This window comes from Protomyctophum bolini (genome assembly GCF_963924005.1).
Source record: "Protomyctophum bolini genome assembly, chromosome: 16".
Classification (NCBI taxonomy): Eukaryota; Metazoa; Chordata; class Actinopteri; order Myctophiformes; family Myctophidae; genus Protomyctophum; species Protomyctophum bolini.
The window spans coordinates 42,073,928-42,097,126 of NC_137877.1; the positions used below are offsets into that span (position 1 = coordinate 42,073,928).

Consider the following 23,199-nt stretch of genomic DNA (forward strand, 5'->3'; position numbering starts at 1 on the left):
CATTTTTTAACCTTTGAATCTGGTTGCTACCTCTGTGCCTCATTAGTTGTTGCTATACATTACATTTTTGAATAAGAATTTGAAGGTTTTCAGAAAACGTACTGACATGTCGATAAGCCACATAACCTACTATGACATGTCCAGTTTATACAGCGATAAGCCACATATTATGACATGTCCAGAATAAGGATGTTGAAGAGGTTAATGTTTGATCAGTATATCCGTACAGAGAATGGGTGTATTTATTTATTAATGATCTACATCATGCTACTTCACCAGATATGCGTTTGAACGAGAGGGGAAGAACGCGCTCCTGCGCATCAAGGAGTGCCGACCAGACGATGAATGTGAATATGCCTGCGGAGTCGACGAGAAGAGATCCAGAGCTAGGCTCTTTGTTGACGGTAAAACAGCAACACATTTTAGTTTAGGCTCTTGCTTTTTTCTCAGAATTCTCCTGAACTTGAACACGAGCATTTTGCGTTGAACAAAATGTGTTTAGAAATCCATGTCGTTACACCGCATCTCCACTAGCTAAAGAGTTCTGGGTAGCTGATCTACAAGCTCTCAATGCGTCGCAGCACGATGCGTTGTGAGCTTGTAGATCTGATATTTTCGCTATGTTTGTCCAAAGGTGCCCTTTTTTCAGCCCCTGCCTCTCGAGCACTCTCTGCACATCCCTGTCGGTTTTATTTCTAAACACTGTTTTCATGTGTTTTTTCCCCTCGGCCACGGCAGAGATTATATTTCTAAACACTGTTTTCATGTGTTTTTCCCCTCGGGCCACGGCAGAGATTATATTTCTAAACACTGTTTTCATGTGTTTTTCCCCCCTCGGCCACGGCAGAGATTATATTTCTAAACACTGTTTTCATGTGTTTTTCCCCTCGGGCCACGGCAGAGATTATATTTCTAAACACTGTTTTCATGTGTTTTTCCCCCCTCGGCCACGGCAGAGATTATATTTCTAAACACTGTTTTCATGTGTTTTTTTCCCCCCTCGGCCACGGCAGAGATTCCGGTGGAGATCGTCAGACCTCCGCAGGACGTGTTTGAGTGTCCCGGCTCGGACATCGTGTTCGAGGTGGAGCTCAACAAGGACCGCGTGGAGGTGAAGTGGCTGAGGAACAACATGACGGTGGTCCAGGGGGACAAGTACCAGATGATGAGCGAGGGCAAGGTGCACCGCCTGCAGGTGTGCGAGATCCGCCCCCGCGACCAGGGAGAGTACCGGCTGGTGGTCAAGGACAAGGACGCCAAGGCCAAGCTGGAGCTGGCAGGTAATAACGTCCTCCTCGGCCCTCCGTTGAAACTACGAAATAATAACTAGATATACTGTACGGTACCCGGCGGTGATGATGAAACACAGTAATGCTTTTATTTGTATCAGTCCTTATCTAAATGTACTGTGTAGTGCATTTAGATGCACTACACAGTACAACTACCCGTGACCATGCATCTAAACTATGCTTCTAAAGACTCTTAGTCAGTGATTACTTCGATCAGTGCGACCACCTTCGCCATCGCTGTTTTGGGGGAGACAAGGAGGCGCTCTTCTTCTACAACCAAATAGAATGGGTGGTGAACAATGGCGGTCGCTGAACTATATCGCCCCCCTGCGGCTGGCGGGGGTTGAGTTAACCCATTTTGGGCGGGAACCCCTTTTGGTGTTAGCATTATGTTATGCTTTTGCTATTGAAAAATAGCAGATCTACAAGCTCATAGCACGCCACCGAGTGGCGCGCTACAAGCTTGTAGGTCTGCTATTTTAGAAAAATCGAAGAACGACTGACATATAGAAACATAGCTTTTTCAGAAAAGTGTCAGGATGTAGGAGACATTTTTAGAATCTGATCTCGGGTCAAAATGGGTTAATGTGTCAGTGCTGTAACGTTGTCTCCCTGCGCGTCGTGTCTCTCCAGCCGTGCCCCAGATCAAGACCACAGACCAGGACTACGTGACGGACGCCGGCAAGCCCGTGGTGATGGCGGTGCCGTACAGCGCCTACCCCTCGGCCGAGGCCGACTGGGTGTTCGCCGGCCAGAGCGCCAGCAAGGACCTGGTGTACACGTCGGCCGAGCGCACGGAGCTGCGCCTCAAGGAGCCCAAGAAGGCCGACGAGGGTCGCTACAAGATCACCATCAAGAACAAGCACGGAGCCGGAGAGGCTTTCATCAACCTGCAAGTCATCGGTAGGTTCCGGTGTCGATTCTGTCGACTAAAAACTAAGACGAAAAATGTCCGTCGACTACCTTTTTTTCACTGACGGAAACTAAACGAAAACTAAGCTATGATGACTAAAACTAAGACTAAATATATTGTAATTCCGTCAACAAATAAAAGCTAGACTAAAATGTTAGGAAGGGACTAGTGGACAATAGATCCAGTATACTGTAAGTGATTTTACACTTGGTTGCATGCTGTAAATAGCCGATCTACAAGCTCACAACGCGTCGGGCTGCGCCACGTTGTGAGCTTGTAGATCGGCTATTTTCAGCGAGTGTCATTGCGATGGCATCGACGCCCACCAACATACATTTTAGTCGACTAAATCAACTCTAGATTTAGTCAACTAAAACTAGCCACTAACACTAAAACATTCTCTCTCTCTCTCTCTCTCTCTCTCTCCCCCCCTCCGACCCCCCCCAACCAGACGTCCCTGGGCCGGTGAAGAACCTCCAGGTCGTGGACACGGCTGACGGCGAGGTCAGCCTGGCGTGGGAGGAGCCAGAGAGCGACGGCGGCGCCAAAGTGGAGGGCTACGTGGTGGAGAGACGCGACAACAAGAGGAAGACGTGGACGCTGGCCACGGACAAGGCGGACAGCCCGGAGTACACGGTGACCGGCCTGCAGAAGGACTCCTTCTACTTCTTCAGGGTGTGCGCCCGCAACAGGGTGGGCAGCGGACCCAACGTGGAGACGGACGAGGCCGTGCAGGCCAAGAACAAGTTCGGTGAGTCGCGAATTTAAATGTTCTTCGTGTTAAATAACGTATTGTTTTGTTATCGAATGGTTTTACCTAAAAAGCACTGTTTCCCAAATAAAAGTTAAAAAAAATCCCCTTTACTTTTCCTAGATTAAATACATAATACTTCAAAAGAGAACTATTTTAAGCAAAGACATTTAAAAGAATTGTATACATTTTAAAACGCACACACAAATCTAAGAAATTCCATAAAAAAAAAAATTAATGGATTTGTCAAAATAGACGATCTACAAGCTTGCATCGACGTTCATTCATTCATTTTTATTGTAGTTTTTATTTCGTTCCGTTTTCAGTTTTGGCTATTTCATAATTTTTTTAGTCAACTCTATTAACCTTGCTGTGTGTGTCTCGTGGTCCTCCAGACTTACCCGAGGCTCCCCTCAACGTGACGGTGGGCAACGTGAGTAAGTTCGGCTGCACCGTCTCCTTCGAGCCTCCCGAGTCGGACGGCGGCTCTCCCATCACGGCGTACATCATCGAGCTGCGCGACCGCACGGCCGTGCAGTGGTCGGCGGTGCAGCGCACCAAGGCGGACGAGCGCAGCGCCATCGTCAACGACGTCATTGAGAACAAGGAGTACATCTTCAGGGTGAAGGCGGAGAACAAGGCCGGCGTGGGCAAGCCCAGCGCCGCCTCCAACCCCGTCAAGATCATGGACCCTATCGGTGAGTTCCCCATGTCCTGGTGTGAGCCAATAGGGTGGAAGGCGATCGACGTCACATGTCCTAGAATGAGCCAATAGGGGGAAAGGGGATCAACGTCACATTTCCTAGAATGGGAGAATTTCCTAGTTATATAATAATAATAATAATAATAATTTGTTCTGCAGAGAGACCCAGTGCTCCTCAGAACGTCACCTATGAGGACCAGAACAAGTCTTCGGTCCAGCTGGCGTGGGAGACCCCGCTGAGGAACGGAGGCAGCATGATCACCGGCTACGTCATCGAGCGCTGCGAGGACGGGACCGACAAGTGGCTCCGCTGCAACGCCAGGCTCTGCCAGGACCTCGTTTACAGGGTAACGTAACTGCATATTAAATACAGTACACACACTCTGCCAGGACCTGGTCTTAACAGGGTAACGTGCTGTATATTCATGTGTATAAATAAATGCCCCATGGGTTATTAATTGCCCCTCGTTGTGTTCCAGGTGTGTGGGCTGAAGTACGGAGCCAGGTACAACTACAAGGTGTTTGCAGAGAACGCGGCCGGACTGTCCGACCCGTCCAACACCATCGGCCCCCTGCTGGCCGACGACACACACGGTCAGAACACACACCATTCTCAACCTTTTAGAATGTCAATGATCCCCAGACAGTTTAACATGCGTTGGGCCCACGGACCCCCCCCCCCATTTGATACCATTTACCGCTATATTTTTATTTTTTATTTAGTGTTATTTATAATACAGATTCAGTTAATTATTTGACATTAAAAAATGCCTTTTTATTTTAGTTAATAATTACCGTGTTAGTTTTAACTAGGATCTAGTAAGTATATATATAGTTAGATTTGTAATTGTTTAATGGATTAATGAACGTTATATAAGAGTAGGAGTAAATCAGTCTTTACTTCTTCCTACTCGTTGTTTAACTTGTTGAGGATGCATTTGCTTTTTCATTGTTTTTTTGTTTTGTTAACTTTTTTTTTTTTTTATATACATTAGTTATTAGTTTGTATTTAGTTTTCACCTGTAAGAAGATTAACCCATTCTGAACGGGAACCCATTTTGGTGCTAGCATCATGTTATGCTTTAGCTATTGAAAAATAGCAGATCTACAAGCTCATAGCGCGCCACCGAGTGGCGCGCTACGAGCTTGTAGGTCTGCTATCTTTTGAAAAATCGAAGAACGACTGACATTTTTAGAATCTGATCTCAGGTCAGAATGGGTTGATTTCAGACCAGTGTGTGTCTAGTGGAAACCTCGTATGAATCTGATCTCAGGTCAGAATGGGTCAAATCAAATCTTGTTCTGCCTCCATAACGTGGTCCCACCTGTTCGTCCTGTTCCTCCATCAGTGGGTCCCAGTCTGGACCTCAGCGGCTTCAAGAACGGCCTGGAGGTCATCGTGCCTCACCCGCTGACCATCCGCGTGCCCATCACGGGCTACCCCACGCCCAGCGCCAAGTGGACCTTCGGGGACAAGGAGCTGGTGGCCGGGGAGCGCATCGCCATGGTGACGCGCTCCACCTACACGGAGCTGAGCATCTCACCCAGCGTCCGCCCCGACCAGGGAGCCTACACGCTCACCCTGGAGAACGACGTCACCTCCGTCTCCGGAGAGATCGACGTCACCGTCATCGGTATGTCACCGTCACGTGACCTTCAAGTTTATATACCATATAATTATAGAGGGTATATATATATGCGCATGCATAAAGTGAATGGCAAAGTGAATTTAATGTTGTTTAAAGTAATTTAATGCAATCAGAAATAGGACTTTTCTGTGTGGATGTCTGGGGCTGTCAAGGCCAGAAAGTAGCTTTTTGACACTCAGTAGGTTTTCCCCGCATAACTTCCGGGTATGTTGATGATGTCACACGCATAACCTTTATTGTTATCATCGTCAGGACTATCGAGGTTTATTTGTAAAAGCATATCTTCAACAACACTTCAATGTTCCTTACATAAAACATTAAGGAACATGTTATTAAAGGATATTTGAATACAGTAAAAATGAAATGCAAACACCTGTTCAGGATGCAATATAATGCAATATAAAAGGACATTAAAACAGTAAGAAATCAAATAAGATCCCAATGCAGAAGTCAGATCTAAAAGTATCATTAACCCATTTTGGGGCGGGAACCCCTTTTGGTGTATTAAACATTATGTTATAATTTAGCTATTGCAAAATAGCAGATCTATAAGCTAATAGCGCGCCACCAAGCTTGTAGTTCTGCTATTTTTGAAAAATCGTAAACATTTGGCGCAAATCTTTGAATATATATACTTTCAAAGTGAATGTTTTTCAAGTCTAAATGGAATAAAAGACAAATAACTTTTTTTTCCAGCTGTGATGTTAAAGAACTGATAGATAGTTGTTTGAAGTATACAACATAAAAATAATGAAATTACATTTCAGATATAGCCTATTAGTGGATAGTTGCAGCTAGAGTTGATTGCGATGCGCTGTGATTGACTGTGACGCTGTGTTTCCTCCAGCCTGCCCCAGCGCCCCCAAGGACTTCAAGGTCCTGGAGGTGACCCGGAAGCACGTCCACCTCACCTGGGAGACCCCTGAACACGACGGGGGCAGCCCTCTGACCGGCTACCAGGTGGAGAAACGGGACGTGTCCCGCAAGACCTGGGTCAAGGTACGGTATACACCGCACTGCACACTAGGGCATTCAGCAACTACGTAGTCGACTATTCAACTAGTCGACTAGTAAATCAACCTTGTTGGTACTAGACTAGTAAAAGCTAGTAGAAAAAATCTAACTAGTAGTACTAGTTGACTAGTTAGATTTTTTATTTTTTCCTCCATTTTGTAGGACTCAAGATCAGGTAGTTGGTAGTAATATGTACAAATATTTATTTCCAAAAAAGAAAAAAAAAAAAAATCTTTTTTTTTATATAATAAGTAGTTAAACAACTAGTCGACTAGTAAACTAGGCAACTAGTCAACTAGTAAAAATCACACCTGTGTGAACTGAGTGGTGCAATTCCCCCCCCCCCCCCCCCCCCCTCTCTCTCTGTCTCTCTCTCTCTCTCTCTCTCTCTCTCTCTCATTAGCAGCCACAGCAATACCCCTCTCTCTGTTTCTGGTGCCCCCTACTGGTATAAATACGTAACATACTCGTGCTCACGTGCACACACACACACACACACACACACACACACAGGTAAACAGGTACACAGGTACACGGACATTGCTGCTTGTAGGAGTGGTTGCACCACTCAAAAATCACTAGAAGTGAATGCCCTACTGCACACACACAATCAAAGCAGGAGTTAGTAGTAACCATGTGTGTTGATGTGTGGACAGTATCATATGAAGCTGTGTGTGTGTGTGTGTGTGTGTGTGTGTGCGTGCGTGCGTGCATGCTTGCGTGTTGATGTGTGGAGGACAGTATAATCATAAAAGGTGTGTGTGTGTGTGTGTGTGTGTCTCTCAGGTGATCACGGGCATCGAGGACCAGGAGTTCACGGTGACAGACGTGATGGAAGGCAAAGAGTATCTGTTCAGAGTCACAGCGTGTAACAAGTGTGGCCCCGGAGAGCCCGCCTACATCGAGGACCCCGTCAACGTGTCCTCTCCCGCCAGTGAGTCTCATTTCAAACCTCGGCTCCTTAACCCATTCTGACCTGAGATCAGATTCATACGAGGTTTCCACTGGACAACACACTGGTCTGATTAACCCATTCTGACCTGAGATCAGATTCTAAAAAATGTCAGTCGTTCTTCGATTTTTCAAAAATAGCAGACCTACAAGCTCATATCGCGCCACTCGGTGGCGCGATATGAGCTTGTAGATCTGCTATTTTTCAATAGCTAAAGCATAACATGATGCCAACACCAAAATGGGTGCCCGGTCAGAATGGGTTAAGTGCCAGAGACGTATAGACGAGTTGAATCCAATTATGCACTGATTGCCATGGACGATAAGACAAGTTTTATTTTTATTTTATTTACTTTATTATTATTTTTTATTTTTTAAATAATCCATATTTTGAAATTCCTCTAATCTGGTGTGCAGGTGATTACATGCACATTACATGCATAATATAATTACATTTTCTTTCTTTTATCTTCTTTTTATAATGGGCTAAATTGGCAACGAAAGCCAAAACTGGTGACCCACCAGGTGGCACTGAAAGAGGAGTGAAAACCCATTCTGGACGGGAACACCCTTTTGGTGTTTTAAGCATTTGGTTATGCTTTAGCTATTGAAAAAATAGCAGATCTACAAGCTCGTAGCACAACACCGAGTGTTTGAGCTTGTAGCTTGTATAGGCCTGCTATTTTTGAAAAATCGCGAGAAAAATCAATGAACTGTAATCTCTCTCTCTCTCTCTCTCTCCAGCCGTGCCGGATCCTCCCGAGCAGCTGAAGTGGAGAGACAAGTCCGCCAGCGGCATCTTCCTGATTTGGGAGGCTCCCCGCTACGACGGCGGCACCGGCATCAAGGGCTACAACGTGGAGCGCTGCCAGAGAGGCACCGACAAGTGGGAGCCCTGCGGAGACATGGTGCCTGAACTCAAGTATGGGCAAAAAAAAGACACCCGCCGCCGTCGTCGCTCCTGAACACGCCGTGACATGTTTGTTTAGGTTCCTCGTGGAAGTGCAGAACTTGTTATGAAGATGTTTAGGTCCAGCTGGAAGTACCCTCACTAAAAAAAAAACGCCGGGACAACGCTCCTACACGTCCCAAACTCTTCTCCCTTCTGGCTCCAAAACTATAGAATGCACTTCCCATTACAATCAGCAGCCTCACTCCCAATCTTCCGCCGTAGTCTGAAAACTCCACCATAGCCCGTAGCACTTACCCTAGCTTCTTAGATAGCACTTTATGTAGACTTAGATAGCATTTTATACAGACTTATAGCATGTTATGTAGACGGCACTAGAATTGCATTGTATGTAGTCATAGCACTTACTTATAGTATAGTATAGTTTATATGTATAGTTTCATTATATAAACATTCCACTGTTACGTTCTTAGCTTACGCATGTTTCATGAATACTACTTTTTTATGTATGTGATGTATTGCTTTTGTTCTCGCATGTAAATGGCTCTGGATTAATTAAGAGCGTCTGATAAATGCCTAAATTGTAAATTGCAATGTTGTGTGTGGAGCTCTTTCTAACGATGCTTCGTGGCGTGGTTGTGCAGGTGTCAGGTGACGGGGCTGATCGAGGGCCAGTGGTACGCGTACCGCGTCCGAGCTCTCAACAGGCTTGGAGCCAGCGCGCCCTGCAAGGCTACGGACGAGATCCAGGCTGTCGATGCTAAAGGTAACGCACACACGCTCGCACACACACACACACACACCATTGTGAGCCAGTAGCGCAGCTTGGAATCTGCTCTTGGATGGATTACGGTGAAATGAACGAGGTTGCTGTTGTTGTGTCCCCTCCCTCCCCCTGCAGAGGCTCCAGAGATCCAGCTGGACGCCAAGATCCTGGCCGGCCTGACGGCCAAGGCGGGCAGTAAGATCGAGCTGCCGGCGATGGTGAAGGGCAAGCCGGAGCCCAAGGTCAAGTGGACCAAGGCCGACGCGGTGCTGGTGGCCGACGAGCGCGTGGCCATCGACACCAAGCCCGGCGCCTCCGTCGTCAGCATCGCCAAGACCACCCGGGGAGACACCTCCACCTACATCATCGAGGCCACCAACAGCAGCGGCAGAGCCACGGCTACTGTGGATGTCAACATCCTAGGTGAGTTCTATAACACCCCCCCACCCCCCTGGGTGAGTTCTTGTGTCCGATGTTTATGTCGAAAAGTGCAAGATTTCAGAATCGATTTGAAAAACCTTTCATTCGATTAGAATTAAAATTTGTTTGATTCACTTTAGGGATGTGCCGATGAGACATTTTGGCCGATATTGATATGCGATATGATTATTTGCCGATAACCGATATCACCGATGTCGACATGATTATAATAATTGTGTCCATTCTGAAAAGTACATGTAGGGTGTCTGCACTGCAGGCTTAGGCAAGTCAGATTGAACTTAAATACCTTTTACATTTAATTTTGTGAGCCTTGTAGATTCTGTTCAAGCTGTTTTCTTAGGGCTTGTTTATCAGACCGATAAATCGGACCAGATTAACTAATTTGTGTTTTTAATGTCTCGCCGACGCCGTCCAGACAAGCCCGGCCCGCCCGCCGCCTTCGACATCTCCGACATCACCAACACCACGTGCTTCCTGGCGTGGAACCCGCCGCGCGACGACGGGGGGTCGAAGGTCACCAACTACCTGGTGGAGCGCCGCGAGGCGTCCAGCGCCATCTGGCACAAGCTGTCGTCCACGGTGAAGCAGACCACCTACAAGGCCACGGGCCTGACCCGCTTCAAGGAGTACGTCTTCAGGGTGTTCGCCGAGAACCAGTTCGGCGTGGGACCCGAGGCCGAGAGCCCCTCCATCGTGGCCAAATACCCCTTCGGTACGTCAAAACGTTCTGGAGTTGAGATATCGCTGACATGTTGTTTGCATCACATCTGGAGTAGAGATATCGCTCATTTCCAGGGTTGTCACCATCATGGCATGTTGGTTGATGGTTAATTCTCGTATAAATAATTTGAATCAAATGGATTAAAATCGTGTTTTTGGCATTACAGTACAGTTATAAATTAAAATGCACATATCAGATCCGTCTGACGAATATCTTTAACATAGAGTAACAAAGAAATGACTTGACACTGACCAGAACAAACATCTAATTAGATAATATATACTATGGCCAAAACGGGCCATAATATTTAACAGTTTTTTTTTTTTTAAATATGAAAACATAAAAATAAAAAGAAATTGCAGTTCTACAAGCTCATCGTAATGTGACAAATTGTGAGCTTGTAGATCAGGTTCTAGAGAAAAAGCGGTTCTATCAAGTCATTGCGATGAGGTGATTATGTTCATATTTGACACTATTATTATATTCACAACCCCCTTCAGACACCCCCGGGTCGCCCTACAACCTGCTCCACTCGGACGTGACCAAGGACTCCGTGAGTCTGGCCTGGTTCGAGCCCGAGGAGGACGGTGGCAGCCCCATCACCGGATACTGGGTGGAGAGATACGAGGCGGACCACGACCGCTGGATGAGATGCAACAAGCTGCCCATCAAAGACACAAACTACAGGTCAGTTAAAGACACAAACTACAGGTCAGTCACAGGCACAAACTACAGGTCAGTCAAAGACACAAACTACAGGTCAGTCAAAGACACAAACTACAGGTCAGTTAAAGACACAAACTACAGGTCAGTCAAAGACACAAACTGCAGGTCAGTCAAAGACACAAACTACAGGTCAGTTAAAGACACAAACTACAGGTCAGTTAAAGACACAAACTACAGGTCAGTCACAGGCACAAACTACAGGTCAGTCAAAGACACAAACTACAGGTCAGTCAAAGACACAAACTACAGGTCAGTTAAAGACACAAACTACAGGTCAGTCACAGGCACAAACTACAGGTCAGTCAAAGACACAAACTACAGGTCAGTCAAAGACACAAACTACAGGTCAGTCAAAGACACAAACTACAGTTCAGTCAAAGACACAAACTACAGGTCAGTCACAGGCACAAACTACAGGTCAGTTAAAGACACAAACTACAGGTCAGTCAAAGACACAAACTACAGGTCAGTCAAAGACACAAACTACCAGTCAGGCTGTAGTCATAGTCGTTGGAATACAGTTTAATTTAGTTGCGTTCATAGAACACAGCAAAATAAAGTATGGTGTGCTGGGGTCCCTTTAGACTAGAACAGCATTTTCAGGAGGTGAAAAACGCAACAAAGTGAAAACTCTGGTGACCGTTCTCCTGTAAAGGTGGCCTATGTTAAAACGCTGTGTTGTGTTGTGTGTGCAGAGTGAAAGGCCTCCCCACCAAGAAGAAGTACAAGTTAACGCTGTGTTGTGTTTTGTGTGCAGAGTGAAAGGCCTCCCCACCAAGAAGAAGTACAAGTTCAGAGTTCTGGCCGAGAACCTGGCCGGGACCGGAAACCCCAGCAAGGAGACGGAGCAGATCCTCATCAAAGACCCCATCGGTAAAACTAACTGCACATTTATATATGATACCATCTGTAAAACTAACTGCACCAACACACATTTAGATACCATCAACACACTGCACATTTATATATGATATAGGAGGGAAATGTGCTCTCTTAATCCAGAGCGATTTACAGTAAGCAACATGTTAATTCATCAAATGCATAGAGATATTCATCTAGGATCATCAGTGAACCAGGAACCTATCACCAGTCTCGCAGTAGATCTGTCTACATATCATGCTATCTATTCTAAAGTACATATTGTAGCCTTTAGCGTGAGCCTGTAAGGTGGTCTGATGAGACGTTGTACTGACGGTGTTGCTGCGTGCCGTGCCGTTCCGTTCCGTTCCAGACCCCCCGTGGGCTCCCGGTAAACCCGCGGTGAAGGACGTGGCCAAGACCTCGTGCTCGCTCAGCTGGACCAAGCCGGAGCACGACGGCGGCGCCAAGATCGACGGCTTCGTGGTGGAGATGCTGAAGAGCGGAACCACGGACTGGATCAAGGTCGGCGAGGACATCAAGGACCTGGACTACTTCCTGAAGGGCCTGATGGAGAAGCAGGAGTACAGCTTCAGGGTGAAGGCCGTCAACATGGCCGGGGAGAGCGACCCGTCAGAGGCCAGCGACCCCGTCCTCTGCAAGGAGAGACTCAGTGAGTTTAACTACTATCTATCTATCTAATAGATACAATGTGTTTTGTAATAACAATACAAATGTACTGAAGTAACTACTATAGTAACTAAAGCTGCCGAATAACTGTAGTGAAGTGAAAGTGCAACATTTGGATCCGAGATGTAGTGCAGTAGAAGTAAAAGTACTGAACATGTGAAAGTCTCCAGTAAAGTAGAAATATCCAGTACAGCACTTGAGCTACAGTACTTCACGCCACTGTGCTAGCAAGCTCTCAACAGGAGCACATGTCCATCTCCCAGTCTGTCTGTCGGTGCGTCTATTGAGTTTATTGGTGGTTAACGTCTCCCCCTCTCCTTCTCCTCCTCCTCTTCCTCCCCCTCTTCTTCCTCCTCCTCCTCCTCCCCTCCAGACCCCCCCAGCGCCCCCCGCTGGCTGACGGTGGGAGGCATCAGCAGGAGCAAGTGCGACCTGAAGTGGACGGTGCCGGACCGCGACGGCGGCGCGCGCATCACCAACTACGTGGTGGAGAAGAGAGACGTGAGGCGGAAGGGCTGGCAGGCGGTGGACACCACCATCAAGGAGCTGTTCTACTCGGTGACGCCGCTCAACGAGGGCTCCATGTACATGTTCCGCGTGGCCGCCGAGAACAGCGTGGGCCTCGGGCCCTTCTGCGAACTGGCCGACTCCGTGCTCGCCAAAGACAGCTTCAGTAAGTCTCTTCCCCGCCTCCTCGACCACACACTGACCGCTCGTTATTACGAGATGCCCCGCCGTTTCTGTCCACTCGTACCCCTCGTACGGCTCATTGGTGGGCAGGCCGTCGTGGGACAGTTCGGAATACCTGCGTGACTTTGCAGGAAAGTTAGCGCTCTGAAATAGAAGGCTATGTTTATGCATGAATAGAGAAAAAAACAGCAGGTTTCTGAACTGTCCACACACAGCCCTCCTCTGAGACACGGAGTGAGCGGACGGAGAACGAAATAATTGTAGTGTCATACATCCAATACGTAAGGTTTTTTTTGTACTAAGTAATGTTTTTTTTTTACGTGCAGCCACGCCTGGAGCTCCGTTCAACGTGGCAGTGGAAGGAGTCAGTAAGAGACATGTGGACCTCCTCTGGGACGCGCCGACCAGCGACGGAGGAAGACCTGTAACCAAGTGAGTCACGCAGAAACACACAGAAAACAAGGTTGCACAAATCAGCAACAGGTTTTCTCAGTGGAGTGCACTGCTAATGGTAAATGGTGCATTATATATAGCGCCTTCATCCAAGGCGCTTTAGATTAGATTAGATTAAATGTATTGTCACTGTACATAGTATACAAATACTTTGGCAATGAAATGAATAGTGCCGTCTAGCCAGAGTGCAATACAGTTAATGCAGAACATTCCCATTCACACACACATTCATACACGGATGGCGGCGGAAACCATGCAAGGCACCAACCAGCACGTCAGGAGCAATTAGGGGTTCAGTGTCTTGCTCAAGGATTCTTCGACACCAACTCTGGTTAGAGCGTGTGTTTGAACTGGCAACCTTGCGGTTGCCACCCGGCCACTCTACCTCTGAGCCACCGCCGCCCGCTCAAAAGTATGAATTGAAAAAAATCAACAGAGAACAAAGTATTCACATTCACATTTTTTTTCCATTGGCACACATGAATAAACTTCATCTGAGCAAGAACACACTGTATCTGAACAATCAAACAAAGTAGTGACAAATACAGACTATATAGATTGTATTGATTGTTCTTTTATAGGTTTTATTTGGTAAAAACGTTGCTGCACTTTCCGTGTCATCATGAGGGTCTTAACAAACATGTATTCTGTGTTTTCGCTAGCTATCAAATAGAGAAGAAGGAGAAGTTGGGAACCCGTTGGGTGAAGTGTGGAAGGACCGCCGGTGCGGAATGTCGCTACAAAGTGACGGACGTCATCGAGGGAACCGAGGTGCAGTTCCAGGTGTGCGCTGAGAACGAGGCCGGCGTGGGACACGCCAGCGAACCCACGGAGATCTACACCATTGAAGACAAAACAGGTTCGTCTTTTCATCTGCATTTTGGATTCGTAACTATGAATTCTCAGCATTTATTTTCACACCTGGAAGTGTTCCTACGATGTCTTTGATAATAATTATATATTAATTCTGGGCGGGAAACCCCATTTGGTGTTCTAAAACTTCTAAGCATTATGTTATACTTTAGCTATTGAAAAATAGGAGATCTGCAAGCTCATAGTGTTGCACTACGAGCTTGTAGATCTGCTATTTTAGAAAAATCGTGAAAATATTCTTTTCAGAGCGAACATTTTGAACTCCTTGACATGCAATAGTTTGAGAACCACTGACATAGAAACATAGGGTTTTGCAGAAAACTGTCATGATTTAGAAGACATTGTGTAGAATCGTCCTCGGGTCTAAATGGGTTAATAATAATGATACTATTACTATAAATGTTCTTCCAGGCTTCCCGTCGCCTCCCATCGAGCTGCACGTGACCGGCGCCAGCCGCAACTTCCTGTCCATCGCCTGGAAGGCCCCGGAGAGGGACGGCGGCGTGCGCATCACGGGCTACCACGTGGAGATGTGCGAGGCGGGCACCGACAAGTGGATGAGGATCAACGACCGGCCCGTCAAGGAGATGAAGTTCCGCGCGGGCGTGGAGGAGGGCATCGTGCCCGAGAAGGAGTACATCTTCCGCGTGAGGGCCTTCAACGCCGTGGGCGTGGGCGAACCGTCCGACGTCTCGGAGACCGTGGCCGCCAACGACTCCGAATGTAAGGACATTGTCTCTGTCTGTCTGCCTGTCTGCCTGTGGGCTCTGACTAGGGGTGGAAAATAATAATCTGTTCGTAGATTAATCGCAATGCGAGCTCCATTTAAGGTATTAATTTGACCCCCCCTGTGTCGTGGCCCTGCAGGCACCCCCATGCTGGAGTTCCAGACTCTGGACCTGGTGGTGGTGGAGACGGAGAAGATGACCATCAACATCCCCTTCAGAGCCATCCCCCAGCCGCGCATCAGCTGGCACAAAGACGGCAAGGAGCTGAAGGCTAGCGAACGCATCATCTTCAGGTCCGTGTACTTATATGTGTATATCCACCGCTTTACTCTGTCCGTCTGTCTGTATACCAACAAGGTCCACTAGTGGATTGAGTACCAGTTGAACAGTCAACTAGTCGCTTAAAGCCCTAATCCAGACAGATAGTTGCTGAGTGTAAACAGGATGTTGTCGTTGTGTCTTCCAGCCAGGAGTACACTGGCTGCCACCTGGAGGCCGAGGACAGCGTGCACCCGGACGCCGGACAGTACAAAGTCACCGTGGAGAACAAGCTGGGACAGGCCAGCGCCACCGTCAACGTCAAGGTCATCGGTACGTCTCTCTCACACACACACACACACACACACACACACACACACACACACACATTCTCACCGAGCCAGGTCTGGCCCAGATATCCGTTATTTAACCTGCCGTCACCTGGCCATGAACATGTTGAAAATGTTCTAAAGTTGTTCATAAATAGCAGATCTAGATACATATGTGGCTATTATTATTTATTATTTTTATTTTGTTTTTAAGAACAGACAATTTGTACAATGTAAATTATTTCTCTTTTTATGTAAAACTAAATGAAAGTGGAAAAAAGGCGAAAGAAAATGAAAAAACAAACAAGGAAAAGAAAAGCCTCCATCCCTATTGACTGCTCAGTGACATTACATAAAATAGAGCAGTGAAATTGTCTTTTCGTTAAAAATAGATTGGGTTGGGGTTGGTTCTGCATTATTTTCCAACAAATAAGGGTCAAAACAAAGGTAACGGTTGGAGTTCTCTGGTATGTCTGGTGTTGTTTGTCTCTCTCAGGGCTCCCTGGAGCGTGTAAGGAGATCGTTGCCACGGACATCACCAAGAGCAGCTGTAAGGTGTCCTGGGACCCCCCCAACTACGACGGAGGAACGCCCGTCACGCACTACGTCATGCAGCGCCGCGAGGCCGGCAGGAGGACGTACGTCAACATGTGTTCGGGGGAGATGAAGCTCACCTGGCCCGTCAAGGACCTGATCCCCAACGGAGAGTACTACTTCAGAGTCCAGGCGGTCAACAAGATCGGAGGAGGAGAGTTCCTAGAACTCCGCAACCCCGTCATCGCAGAGGACCAGAAACGTACGACAGAGGCTGCTTCTTTCTACATGAATAGATAGCCAAAACGATACGATACATAGTCAATGTTGCATTGTTTTCATTTCGATATACTTCGATCTTTCGATGCAGTTACTATATTGTTCCACCCCTATTTCCAACTCAAGTCAATGTTTTTCCTCTTCCCCCCAGATCCCCCGGACCCTCCCGTGGACGTGGAGACCAACTTCCCCACGGCCAGCACCATGATGCTGACCTGGAAGCCTCCCATGTACGACGGAGGCTGCAAGATCATGGGCTACATCCTGGAGAAGATCGTGAAGGGCGAGGAGAAGTGGTCCCGCTGCAACGACTTCCTGGTGCCCGTGACCTCCTACACCGTCAGGGGCCTGACGGAGGGAGCCAACTACCAGTTCAGAGTGACCGCCGAGAACGCGGCGGGCCTCAGCGAGCCGTCTCGCGCCTCGCCATTCGCCAAGGCCTTGGACGCCATTGGTGAGACTTTGAATGATTGGCCTCTATCATCAGGCCTGTTAAAATGGCCAACGCATTTCAGCGTGGCCATTTTAAGACGGAATGAAAGCACCGGATGGGTCTTCATTCCTTCCAGCTCACTGCAGAATGACACGCATGAACATAATATACCGCATGCATACAAGCGTAGACCCACACGGCATTGACCAATCATATCATATGTTCTAGAAACACAGTTTCTACTGAAACACCTCTGTGTGTCTGGCTGAAACTGTAAAACATGCCGTTGTAATTGTGTCCTCCCCAAACAGATCCACCCAGGGTGTCCCTGAGTGGCAGCCTGCAGTCCGGCCTCAACGTCAAGAGAGGATACGAGATCACCCTGACGGCCAACATCTCCGGAGCTCCGTACCCGGAGATCATCTGGTACCGCAACGACGAGGCCATCCAGCCAGAGCCCCTGAGGGTCCACGGAGAGAAGAAGGCTGGCTTAGGTAGGTCGCGGGCTGGCTCGTAGGGGAGGAGTATAGGTCAGATATGTAAGGGGGAGCGATCTAGTTTTGAAGGTGAATAAAAGTATCTTGAAATTGATTCTGTATGAGACAGACAGCCAATGTATAGGGTGGCCAGGATAGGGGTGATGTGATCATATTTTCTGGAGCCTGTTAGGAGGCGAGCTGCAGCATTTTGAATGAGTTGTAACCGGTTGATGGATTTTTTTGAGAGGCAGGAGTATAGGGAGTTACAGTAGTCTACACGAGAATAAATTAAAGCGTGGATAACTTTAGTGAGGTCGGGGCGGGAGAGAAAGGGTTTGTGTTACAAAACCATATGTCTAGGGGTAAAAGGTAATGCAACATATGGAGGATTTAAACAATACAAGAATGTATTCAAAACTATAATTAATAAATTATAATAATCAACAAGTTTACAAATGAATGGCTCTTAACTCAAAAGGAAATACAATAAACGGATCTCAAAACAAAACTATAAAGTTATTCCTTTCCGAAGGGAAATAACGTCTCTCAACAAAATGTTCAACTTCACAAAACAAGGCAAAACAGTTGGCGACAGTAATACGACGGATGGGGGAAAGACTTTGGAAGTTGTTTCCCCAGTGCCTGTCTGGGGGTGAATGGGCTTAGTAGTGTGAGAGCTACGGCCGTTAGCTCCCTCACGTGACCGTCAGCCAATCAGGGAGGATGATCAGGCCTCCACTGTCATGGCCAACAGGAGTACCCCAGACACACAGCTGATGACAATCATTCTGTCTGAAGACCCATTAGTATACTCTGCATGGGAGGAGAGTTAGTCTAATACAGGTTCATCTAGGCCTAAGATAATTCCATATACATACATATACTATAACAATACCGCCATATAAATATATATATAATATTAGCAATAAACACACAAAATAACACTCATAAATCATAACACTCATAATTAATCATAACCACACACGACCATAGTCGTGACAGTTTGATTTTTGCTATGTTTCTGAGGTGAAAAAATGAAGACTGGACAACTTGTGTAAGCTTTGCAAGCTTTGCTTCACGGCTCAACCAAAAAAAAACAATGCTTCTACTGTGCATGAGCTTCACCATTTCTCTGCTAATAATCAAAATGCCACTAATGCAAAACATTGCTCCTCTCAGAACCTGTACGCTTTGTGAAAAAGCTGGAAGACACGTATTTCAAACTGCGACAGCCATTGACTCTCAAGTGCAAGTACACTGGGACCCAGAAACCTGGCTTTGTGACCTGGAAGAAGGACAATAAGCTCATTTGGGCTTCATACCAGTACAATGTCAAGACCACACATGACACCCTCATCCTGCAAGTTCTCTACAGTGACAGAAAAGAGGCAGCTGGAAAATACACTTGTGAAATTGCCAACGATGCCGGGAGTGACATATGCCATGCTTATGTAAAACTAGGTAAAGCATATAACTAATTGTACTATCTACATTAGTGATGCACCGAATATTCGTCCGCAGAAAATATTCGGCAGAAAATGGCTAAAAAAAGCATTTTCGGCCTATTCGGTTTCGGCCTGAAAATAGGCCGAAAATATATCACCGAATAGTGTATGCAATTAATGCGTTCAAATGAGCTGAATAAATGTTTTATGGACCGATAACAGTGATTATTATTGAAGTTAAGTTTTGCCATAACCATAAATCAGGTAGCTTTAAGGTACGGCAATGACAGCAATGGTAGGCAAAAATATATATAATATGAAATATATTCGGATATTCGGTATTCGGTTTTCGGCCAACTGTTTCTTATATTCGGTTTCGGCCAAGAATTTCCCTTTCGGTGCATCCATAATCTACATTGATACTTTTAGTTTTATATTACGCAATTCATCTTGTTTGCTTTGCATCGCAATAACAAGCATGACTGTTTCCTCTAGAACCTGTTCACTTTTTGCAAAAGCTGTAAGACAGAGTCTAGACAAGCCCCTGTCGCTGTACTTTGCGTACAGCGGCAGCCCCCCCCCCCCGTCTATGTGAGCTGGAAAAAGGACGGCAGACCAATATTTGGTGGCGGTTAAAGGGTTAATGAGGCGGGAGCGGGTGGTGGCCAATGCTTTGGCGGGTAGGGAAGTAGACAACATATTAAAAATGTCGCCGATGATGACGGTGGTAGGATTTATCAACGGAAGGGGTGGGGGGAGGTGACAAAATAAAGTATATAAAAAAAACTATAACTAACACGAAAACTAATACACTATTAGAATTTAAAAATAAATAAAGAACTAATAAAAACTATCAAATCCGACTCTAGAAACAAATAATAATTATAATAACTGAATTAAAAACGTCAAAAGGAAGTAAAACTAAAGTGATGGTTATTGTGACGACGTTGCAGCAGGAGAGAAGAAGGAGGAAGTGGTCAAGGAGGAAGTAGTCAAGGAGGGAGAAGTCAAGGAGGGAGAAGTCAAGGAGGGAGAGGAAGGAGCAGAGAAGAAGGAGGCGGAGCCAGCAGCGGCAGAGGCGGAGCCAGCGGCGGCGGCGGCGGAGGAGGAGGAGGAGTCAGGCCCGCCGCTAAGCGAGCGTCTCACCATCGACAACAGCCACCGGGGGGAGTCCCACCTCACCGTGAGGGACACGGTGCGCGGAGACCATGGCGTTTACACCGTCAAGGTGGTCAACAGCCACGGGAAATGCACCGCCGTCTGCGAGGTCAACGTCCTCGGTGAGTATTCTTGTCCCGCCTCCGTTCTATCGTAAATAATAATACCGGCGATAGGCCCGGGCCGATTTGGGCCGATATCTGATAGGACGGTTGTCCGATTGGGCCGATATCTGGCAGTGCAAATATTGAAAATAAAATGTTTAAATAGATTGTCAATAGGATATGTTCCGTGAATAAAAAAAATAAATAAATAAATACATTCCTAACCTAAGTTTTCCTTTAAATACATGTATTGCTGAAAAGTTATTCACTTTTTTTTTCTAATTTAACTGAATTGATTCGTCACTACGTCTAACGGCGGCGCTACGTAAACACTGACGTGTGGCTCCTCCTCCCCCCTCCTCCAGACGCTCCCGGTAAACCGGTGAACTTCCGCTTCGAGGAGATCCGTAAGAACTCGGTGCTGTGCCGCTGGGACGCCCCTCTGGACGACGGGGGCAGCGAGATCCTCAACTACACCCTGGAGAAGAAGGACAACACCAAGGCCGAGTTCGGCTGGAGCTCCGTCACCACCATCCTGGCCAGCTGCCGCTTCCTGGTGCCCAAGCTCATCGAGAAGAAGGAGTACATCTTCAGGGCCGTGGCCGAGAACAAGTTCGGGCCCGGTCCGCCCTGCGTCTCCAAACCCATGATCGCCAAGAATCCCTTCGGTGCGTTTTTCCCCCTTTAAGCAACATTTGCAGCAAGATAAAACGCTAAACAAACTGTCAACGACGGGTTGTATTATATGTTCGCATTGTTTGTATTCTCTCAGAGCTTCCTGGCATCCCCGACAAACCGGAGATCATGGACGTCACCGCCAACAGCATGGTGGTGACCTGGGAGCCTCCGGCCGACAACGGGAACGCCATCGTGGGTTACTGGGTGGAGAAGCGAGAGATCAACAGCACCCACTGGGGGCGAGCCAACAGGGACCTGGTCGCAGACACGGAGCTGTGCGTGGAGGGCCTGATGGAAGGCCTCACCTACATCTTCAGAGTAGCAGCAGAGAACCAGGCCGGACCGGGAAAGTTCAGCCTGCCATCAGAACCCAAGACCGCCCAGGCTGCAATCTGTAAGTACAGTAGACATGGCTAGTAGACAGTAGTAGTAGACAGTAGACATGAGGCCATGTGTAAGTCCAGTAGACATGATGACACACTACACACACACACACACACGCACGCGCACGCGCACGCACACACACACACACACACACACACACACACACACACACACCCTCACACACACACACACACACACACACACGCCCCCTGTGTTGTTGTTATTGGGAACACAGATTCGAGTAAGTCCGAGCATAATAATGTTCTCCCTCTCCCTCAGTGCCTCCCGGCCCTCCTGCGCCCAGAGTGACGGAGACCACCGACCACTCCATCGACGTGGAGTGGGACGTGCCCGTGGACAACGGCGGCGGGGAGATCACGGGCTACCACGTGGAGAAGTGCCTGGCCGGTCAGAAGGACTGGTCCCGCGCCACGGAGCGCCTGCAGAAGACCCGCACCTTCACGGTGTTCGGGGTCCGCGACGGAGGGAAGTACATGGTGCGCGTGATGGGCGTCAACGCGGCGGGCGAGGGAACGCCCGGCCTGACCCAGCAAGTCATCGTCAGGAACCCTGCAGGTACGGACGGGCTCCATTAACACGAGTTCTCTACAGTCAGTGTTGTTGTCATCGAAACTACATAAGCTGGGCATTTACTGGGGCTTCTGTAAAATATACTCATCACGGCGCCGGGCCAATGGTCCATTTTTGTTGTCATACTTTGTAAACGTTCATTTCAACGTTGTGGGTTTTCAGCGAGCCCACACAGTTTCTACAGGAACTGCTTTACTTGTTAGAGCTTTTTTATTTTGGTTAAAGGTAGAGTAAGTGATTTCACTTAATTCAAATATCACTTATTTCTTTGTTTTGTTGTGATAATCCTCTCTACTATAGAGTGTGCTGACCATATAAGGAGTTCCTCCCTGTCCCCAGTTAACCCCTGGCGGTCAAAAAACCTTAGGTTTCGTTTTTGACTCTCTATCCTGATTGGACGAAGGCTTAGGTCCCACAGCCAAAAACGAAACCTAAGGTTTTTTGAGTGAAATCACTTACTCTACTTTAAATATCTCTATATTGTAAGCTCTATAAACACACCCCCCTCTCTCCCCCCGCAGAGCCCCCAGTGATCGACATGGACCTGAACGTTAAGAACAACGGCGTGATCATCCGCGCCGGGGAGAACCTGTGGCTGCCGGTGGTGGTGCACGGGAAGCCCCGCCCCTTCATCACGTGGCTCATCGAGGACAAGAAGCCCGACGATAAGCGCGTGGAGATCCTGGAGGAGGGCGAGCAGAGCATCGTGTCCATCAAGAAGGCGGGGCGAGAAGACTCCGGGAAGTACGCCATCAGCGCCTGCAACCCCAGTGGCATCAAGAACGCCTGGTGTCGCGTGGACGTCGTGGGTGAGTGTGGGCCGTGGCCGCCGGGTACCGTTGTGATGCGTTCACAGTCACGCGGCGGGCAGATGCAAAGATTCACAGCACATTTGTTTGTCTTTCTATCTGAAGTTGAAGCCAGTTCAACTAATTTGTATAGCTTTGTATCTTTGTATCTGCATCATTGAACCTAGATAACTGACATCTCTCTCTCTCCCCGCCCCCCCCCCCTCTCTCTCCACCCAGATGTCCCGGGCCCGTGCACGGACCTCAAGCCCGTGGTGGTGACCCGCAAGATGATCTTCCTGAACTGGGACGACCCGGAGGACGACGGAGGAAGTGACATCACGGGCTTCGTGGTGGAGAGGAAGGACGCCAAGATGCACTCGTACCGCCAGCCCATCGAGACGGTGGGCTCCAAGTGTGAGATCGCCGGCATCGTGGAGGAGATGGAGTACATGTTCCAGGTCACCGCCAAGAACAAGTATGGCCTGGGTGTCCCCGTGGAGCTGGGCCCCATCAAGGCTGTGGACGCCCAGTGTAAGAACATTTCTATTTGGGTTAATTTGAATAATCATTATTTATTATGGAGCTGGGCCTCATAAAGGCTCATCAAAGC

At 47.7% G+C, this 23,199-nt stretch overlaps 1 protein-coding gene across 1 annotated transcript in view; it reads left to right on the forward strand.

Annotated features, from left to right (window-relative positions):
* The window catches only part of ttn.2 (titin, tandem duplicate 2), a 251,946-nt gene that overhangs the window by 143,443 nt on the left and 85,304 nt on the right, over positions 1 to 23,199 (forward strand). Inside the window, exons 85-116 of the mRNA XM_080785291.1 lie at positions 280 to 404; positions 1,014 to 1,280; positions 1,923 to 2,192; positions 2,654 to 2,953; positions 3,349 to 3,651; positions 3,816 to 4,003; positions 4,136 to 4,250; positions 5,006 to 5,290; positions 6,153 to 6,304; positions 7,106 to 7,253; positions 8,015 to 8,192; positions 8,825 to 8,946; positions 9,082 to 9,369; positions 9,803 to 10,099; positions 10,609 to 10,795; positions 11,592 to 11,707; positions 12,066 to 12,365; positions 12,756 to 13,055; positions 13,399 to 13,504; positions 14,188 to 14,384; positions 14,810 to 15,121; positions 15,266 to 15,419; positions 15,593 to 15,717; positions 16,210 to 16,509; positions 16,678 to 16,980; positions 17,271 to 17,453; positions 19,837 to 20,163; positions 20,511 to 20,813; positions 20,918 to 21,217; positions 21,487 to 21,783; positions 22,320 to 22,607; positions 22,827 to 23,120. Of these exons, the coding sequence (XP_080641417.1) occupies positions 280 to 404; positions 1,014 to 1,280; positions 1,923 to 2,192; positions 2,654 to 2,953; positions 3,349 to 3,651; positions 3,816 to 4,003; positions 4,136 to 4,250; positions 5,006 to 5,290; positions 6,153 to 6,304; positions 7,106 to 7,253; positions 8,015 to 8,192; positions 8,825 to 8,946; positions 9,082 to 9,369; positions 9,803 to 10,099; positions 10,609 to 10,795; positions 11,592 to 11,707; positions 12,066 to 12,365; positions 12,756 to 13,055; positions 13,399 to 13,504; positions 14,188 to 14,384; positions 14,810 to 15,121; positions 15,266 to 15,419; positions 15,593 to 15,717; positions 16,210 to 16,509; positions 16,678 to 16,980; positions 17,271 to 17,453; positions 19,837 to 20,163; positions 20,511 to 20,813; positions 20,918 to 21,217; positions 21,487 to 21,783; positions 22,320 to 22,607; positions 22,827 to 23,120 (7,430 nt within the window). The remainder of the gene's footprint in view (positions 1 to 279; positions 405 to 1,013; positions 1,281 to 1,922; positions 2,193 to 2,653; positions 2,954 to 3,348; positions 3,652 to 3,815; positions 4,004 to 4,135; positions 4,251 to 5,005; positions 5,291 to 6,152; positions 6,305 to 7,105; positions 7,254 to 8,014; positions 8,193 to 8,824; positions 8,947 to 9,081; positions 9,370 to 9,802; positions 10,100 to 10,608; positions 10,796 to 11,591; positions 11,708 to 12,065; positions 12,366 to 12,755; positions 13,056 to 13,398; positions 13,505 to 14,187; positions 14,385 to 14,809; positions 15,122 to 15,265; positions 15,420 to 15,592; positions 15,718 to 16,209; positions 16,510 to 16,677; positions 16,981 to 17,270; positions 17,454 to 19,836; positions 20,164 to 20,510; positions 20,814 to 20,917; positions 21,218 to 21,486; positions 21,784 to 22,319; positions 22,608 to 22,826; positions 23,121 to 23,199) is intronic.